The sequence below is a fragment of the Mesocricetus auratus genome, unplaced genomic scaffold, assembly GCF_017639785.1.
Source record: "Mesocricetus auratus isolate SY011 unplaced genomic scaffold, BCM_Maur_2.0 Super-Scaffold_100001, whole genome shotgun sequence".
Lineage (NCBI taxonomy): Eukaryota > Metazoa > Chordata > Mammalia > Rodentia > Cricetidae > Mesocricetus > Mesocricetus auratus.
Window position 1 is genome coordinate 1746430 of NW_024429187.1, and position 5552 is coordinate 1751981.

General features: G+C 38.3%; 1 protein-coding gene across 1 annotated transcript; it reads right to left on the minus strand.

Moving 5' to 3' along the window:
- Positions 1–1883: 1883 nt before the first annotated feature.
- Positions 1884–5263, minus strand: LOC121139727 (acidic proline-rich protein HP43A-like). The gene is made up of 3 exons (XM_040743704.1): positions 5182–5263; positions 3406–3441; positions 1884–2664 (listed from the first exon to the last, which is right to left on the minus strand). Exons 1-3 carry the CDS (start codon positions 5243–5245, stop codon positions 1919–1921), a joined length of 846 nt encoding a protein of 281 aa, XP_040599638.1. The 5' UTR covers positions 5246–5263; the 3' UTR covers positions 1884–1918.
- Between the last annotated feature and the right edge of the window lie 289 nt (positions 5264–5552).

A 5552-nucleotide genomic window follows, 5' to 3' on the forward strand; every position in this document is an offset into this window, starting at 1 on the left:
AATTATTTTGTCTAATATGTATCTATTTCCACAATATAGTCACATTTGTGGAGCTGTCTAGGCACAGTTACTCTGTTTCATGGCCAGACTCTCCTGGAACTCTTGTTGTATAATAGACTGGCCTCAAACAAACAGAGATCCACCTGTCACTGACTCTCAAGATATGGAATTAACTTAAGACCTGTACCAGTACAAAACTGCCCACTATAAGGTTCGTTCAAAGACGTTTTCAAAATCTTTCCTACTTCAAACCCAAAGCTACGTCTTTCAGGTGAAATTGGTCGGTTCCAGAGTTTCTTGAGAGTTCGTCAAAGAGATTTCCCTCTCTTAATATGGAAGAAATAATATAGTCATTATGGTTGTGACAATATTGTTTTAGGCCTGCAAATCCTGTTAATAAGACAGAAGACTCATCTAGAACACAAGGGTGTTGATCAAACACTCACTCAGAATGCAAGCGTAAAAATCAGTGGTTCCTCCAGAATGAACAGTTTCACTAATGTTGTAGATGAATATATTTAGCATGTGTCTAAGATTCTGCATACAAATCGTCACAAATCCTGTCAACATGACCAAATGACCACTATTTTCACATTTGAGAATCTACTGCTCTGTGAATTCCATAAAAGTCATTTAAGTTTCCATAAAGAATTGTATGACTAGAGGGAGAGAAGGATCTCATATTGGTGAAGTAATAAAATTAAAAAAGAACATTCAAAGAACAGCAAATTCAGCTTCTATGAAATACGGCTCAAACATTATGCATATTTATGGATTCATTGGTAACTAGAGCTTCTGTAATTTATTTTTGTCCTTTCAAATTAATATCGGCAAAATGTAAAGAAATATGCATGTGTAATTACAAACACTAAAATTAGATTGATAGACTGTTCCAAAATATTTTAAACATTTTAAAATTTTCATTTGTCCCTCATGCCTAAGTACATAATATATATAAAATAAACAGAGTGAAGAAAAGAATGAACCTCATGTATCCTAGACACCAGAGCATTCATAGGCCTGCAAAAGTCAGAGAAAGAATGTGAGCTTGTTGATTCTTGAATGTCCATAGAATATTGGCTGCAGGAACAGGGACTTTCTCACATGCAATTGTGAACTGATAGAGTATTACCTGTGAAAACAAAGACTCCTCTTGTAGGTGTGGCTAGTCAGCTATTCTCTAGTGTACTGCTCATAGAAGGTACATGATATACCTAGAGGATTTTTGTAGGTTAAACTGATTATGTATTTTGATCTTGAAATGCATGTCTTGTGTGAAGTCTCCTGCTAATATCACAGGTAACTGGAAAATAAAGAAAAACTGTAGGCACAAGTTTGAGTAAGACAGAAATAAGGGAGTCTCTCAAATTAGTTGGCTGATGTGTAAAATGAGAAGGAGGGCCACCTTCCAGAAGTAACTGAAAGCCTTGGTCTATAATCACTTTACTTATGGCCACATACTCTGGATTTCACTCACTCATGCTCAGAAAAAGAAACAGCAAAGAATAATTGCATGCTGAATGTTTTATTATAATGTTGAAAGTATACTTACAACATCATTATTCATTGCAAATGACATTAAAGGATCTATCTTCAACTTCATCTGAAACAAATGAATAGAAAAACAAAGATCAGGGACAAGAAAATTACAATGTGCAAATCCAACATTTCTTGAAGTATCTCTGTTTTCTAAGGCTTTCTATTTCTGTTAAAGTTAAGGCGTATGATGCAGAGCGATTTTAGATCACAGGAACCATAGACTTCTAGGTTATATGAGGAAATTAGTATTTAGAAGTATATCTGATTCATGCCTTTAGGAAGAGGTTTTTGATCTGTGTAGTCTGAGCGTTGGTGTGAAGGATAATATGTCTGATTACCTTTGCACTGCCATGGAACCTCTTGGTTATACATAAAAGATCTACAGGGAACTTGACTCTTCCTCACTACCCTGCTGGGGTGGGCCTTGTTGATTTCCAGGTTTAGGAGGGCGATTCTGTTGCTGGCCTTCCTGCTGGGGTGGGCCTTGTTGGTTTCCAGGTTTAGGTGGGCGGTTCTGCTGCTGTCCTTCCTGCTGGGGTGGACCCTGATGTTTTCCAGGTTTAGGAGGGCGATTCTGCTGATGGTCTTCCTGCTGGGGTGGGCCTTGCTGGTGTCCAGGTTTAGGTGGGCGATTTTGCTGCCGGCCTTCCTGCTGGGGTGGGCCTTGCTGGTTTCCAGGTTTAGGAGGGCGATTCTGCTGCTCTGCTTCTTGCTGGGGTGGGCCTTGTTGGTGTCCAGGTTTAGGTGGGTGATTCTGCTGCTCTACTTCCTGCTGGGGTTGGCCTTGCTGGTTTCCAGGTTTAGGAGGGCGATTCTGCTGCTCTCCTTCCTGCTGGGGTGGGCCTTGCTGGTTTCCAGGTTTAGGAGGGCGATTCTGCTGCTCTCCTTCTTGCTGGGGTGGGCCTTGTTGGTGTCCAGGTTTAGGTGGGCGATTATGCTGAGGGCCTCCCTCTTGGTTTCCAGGTTTAGGAGGGTGAGGTTTCTGGTGGTCATCTCCTTGTTGTGGTGGTCTGTGTGTTGTGTTTTCATCTTCGTCACCATCATCATTACCATCTTCTTCAGATGCAGAAGGTTTGGGGGGTTTCTGAAGAGGCTGAGCAGGGCCTTGACTTTGCTGCTCTTCCTCTGCAAGGGTATAAATCAATATAGGAGGTGTTCAAATTTTCTCTTTCTCCAAGATCACTCTCCCACCTCTATGTCCCTGGTTCCACTTGAACTTCATTTTATATCCACTACATAAACTTTCTTGTGTATCAAGTCTTTGGAGCAATTTTTTCTTAAGTTTCGTACATAAAAGTTGATAGGATATTCCTGACAATTCCCAGAGAGAAGTGAAGAAAACTCAAGTGTTTGTAAATATTCCAGGTTAAAAGTTGCCAGAATAAATAACAAAATTTTGACAGCAATGCTCTTAAATATATCATGGTGTTCAGGTTCTAGTTGTAATGTGGACTTGAAAGCAATGTAGAATTGTGATGAAAAGATGTTTCATTTAGTTTTTATGTATTGTCTTTTTATGTATTATTCAGGATGAGCATATGCTTGTTTTCTTGGGATCACTGGTGAAAGTGTGCCATGGAGAAATTTAAATGATGATACACTATATGCTCATCTTATGCAAGACATTGCTGCAATCTCTGTAAGAGACACAGTTTTCTTCTCATAAAAATCTGAGTTTCCCTCCTTCCATTGTATAATCCTACTCTAGCTTCTATAGGCAATAATGGGAAGTTGTCTTATATATCGCAGGGGAAGCTGTAACACATTAATTTCATGAAACAACAAAATGATACAGAGAGTTTACAGAGCCAAATACTTAAAACACTGAAGAATGCATAGGTCTCTGGAGGATTAATCTGGCTTTACCTGGGAGTTGCGAAGGAGAGTCTTCATAGATGGTTGCTAGGAAATAAGCACAAAGTAAGTTTAAGGTTAATTATGACCTTTTCAGGCTTCCCAGTTAAGAGGATTTTCAACTATATTTTCACATCCACCAAGTAGAATTTTATTCTTAGGTAATGTTGCTGATAATGCTGCCAGAATGTTTTCTATGATCAGGATCAACCACTATTTGGTTACTTATTAGCTTTCTCTTTCTTACTCTTATTCTTCATGTACGATCTGGGAATTTTGTATTTCAGTAGAATTTTATTTTGTTTTTTTCCATTGATTTCTTATTTAAATTTGAAACAATGTTATTTTACATATCTATCCCATTTCGTTCTCGCACCCATTCTCCCATGCCTTACGCCCTATGCAATCTCACACACTCTCCATTCCCAAGGGAGAGTGACGTTTTCAATTGGTAATCATCAATGAGTGTCACATCATTTGAGCTTGGTCCTAGGCCCTAGCAAGTGTATTATGTTGAGAGAGTAGCCCTCTATAGAGAAAGGTCTTCCAAATCCATTCGTGCACTAGGGTGAAATTTTGATTCCACTGTAAGAGGTTCATATAATATCCATTAAACCTAATTCTCATAGAGGTCAGTAGGTCTGGTTCAGTCCTTTGTTGGTTCCCCAGCTGTCTGGCTGGTTTACATGAGCTCCTAGATTCTAAGGCCATCTGATTCTGTAGGTTTCTCCAGCATGGTTTTGAACACTGCCCATCACTACTCCACCTCTACAACTGGTTTGCCTCATTTATATTTTTCGTTATCACCTTCACTTCCTATATGATATATTCACAGGCATTTTATGCAATGAAATGAGAAATAAACATTGTTTCAAATACTATGTATAGAAAAATGAATACTTACTATGCAACATTAAAATTGGGAAATAGGTGCAGCTATGTATCTCAGTGGGTAAAAATTGCTTGGCCTATGACTTGAAATATGTTTCAAATATGAATCCTATGTTAGAAAGACTAATCTTTCTCCCCATAAATATCTTCTGACTGGAATTGAATATATATGTTCTCCTGCCCTCTCTGACTGTATGTATTTCTCTATGTGTTACTCTCAAACACATATACACCATTTCACAGATAATTGTACATGTACACATGCATTGAAATAATTTATAAATCTCTCCTTCTATGTGTGTGTGTAGTTTTTGTAGTCCTCTGACTGGAATGTAATAAGCATGGTAAACTGTATCTCTCTTTACTATATCTGTATCTATATATTCATTCAAGACATTGTGCATGCACAACTATGCACTAAAATAATCTTAAAAAGAATTATTTCCTGATAATTCAAGCTCATTTTGTACTGAGTTTCAAATTCTTTATCTTTTACATTTCTCAAAAACATCTCCGGTATATGTTTATTTCCTTCATTTTTCTCTATCTTCCAAACACCAAAGTTGGCATCATTCAGCCCTGCTTCTCATGGCACCTTAAGAACTGTGTTTCCCTCTGTCAACAGTTTACCCTCTAACACACTATCTTCCATTATCCATCAACAAAATTGAATTTTCACAAATGCACCCATGTTATTTTGTTTCAAGTCGATATTCTTAATTATACTTTAAGTAATGTATAAGATCAACAGGCAAAATAAGAATATAAATATTCTATTATTTGTTCCCTTTTTTGCCTCAGTTTCTTGCTCATCTTTTTCCTTCCTTCCCAGTCCTGAACTTCAGTTTTGTCTTACAAATCGCATGTCACTGTACCACCCTTTCCCCTACTTCATACCTGCATGTGAGCTTTGAACAGAGCTCAGGGCCAGCAAGGCCGCTGTCAGTAGGACCACCAGCATCTTGGCAGAGCCTCTGGAGTTGCTCCCAAGTCTGTGGTGGGGTCAGCAAAGCCACAGTCTTTATAAGGAAGGCAAAACAATGGCATGTTTCAGGTCCTCATTGTTGATCTGATCTGACACAGTAGGATACTTTGCATCATTGATATTTCTTTGGGATTCTAGCCAAGCAGGATGCAGTGAGGAGGAGCTTATTAATGTTTCAGTTCTAAATGGTACACTGTGAAATTTTAACAGCAATATTTAAGTGATACAGTCAAATTCCAGACATTAGACACACAGTTTTATCATTGTTCATGTCTATTGTGTA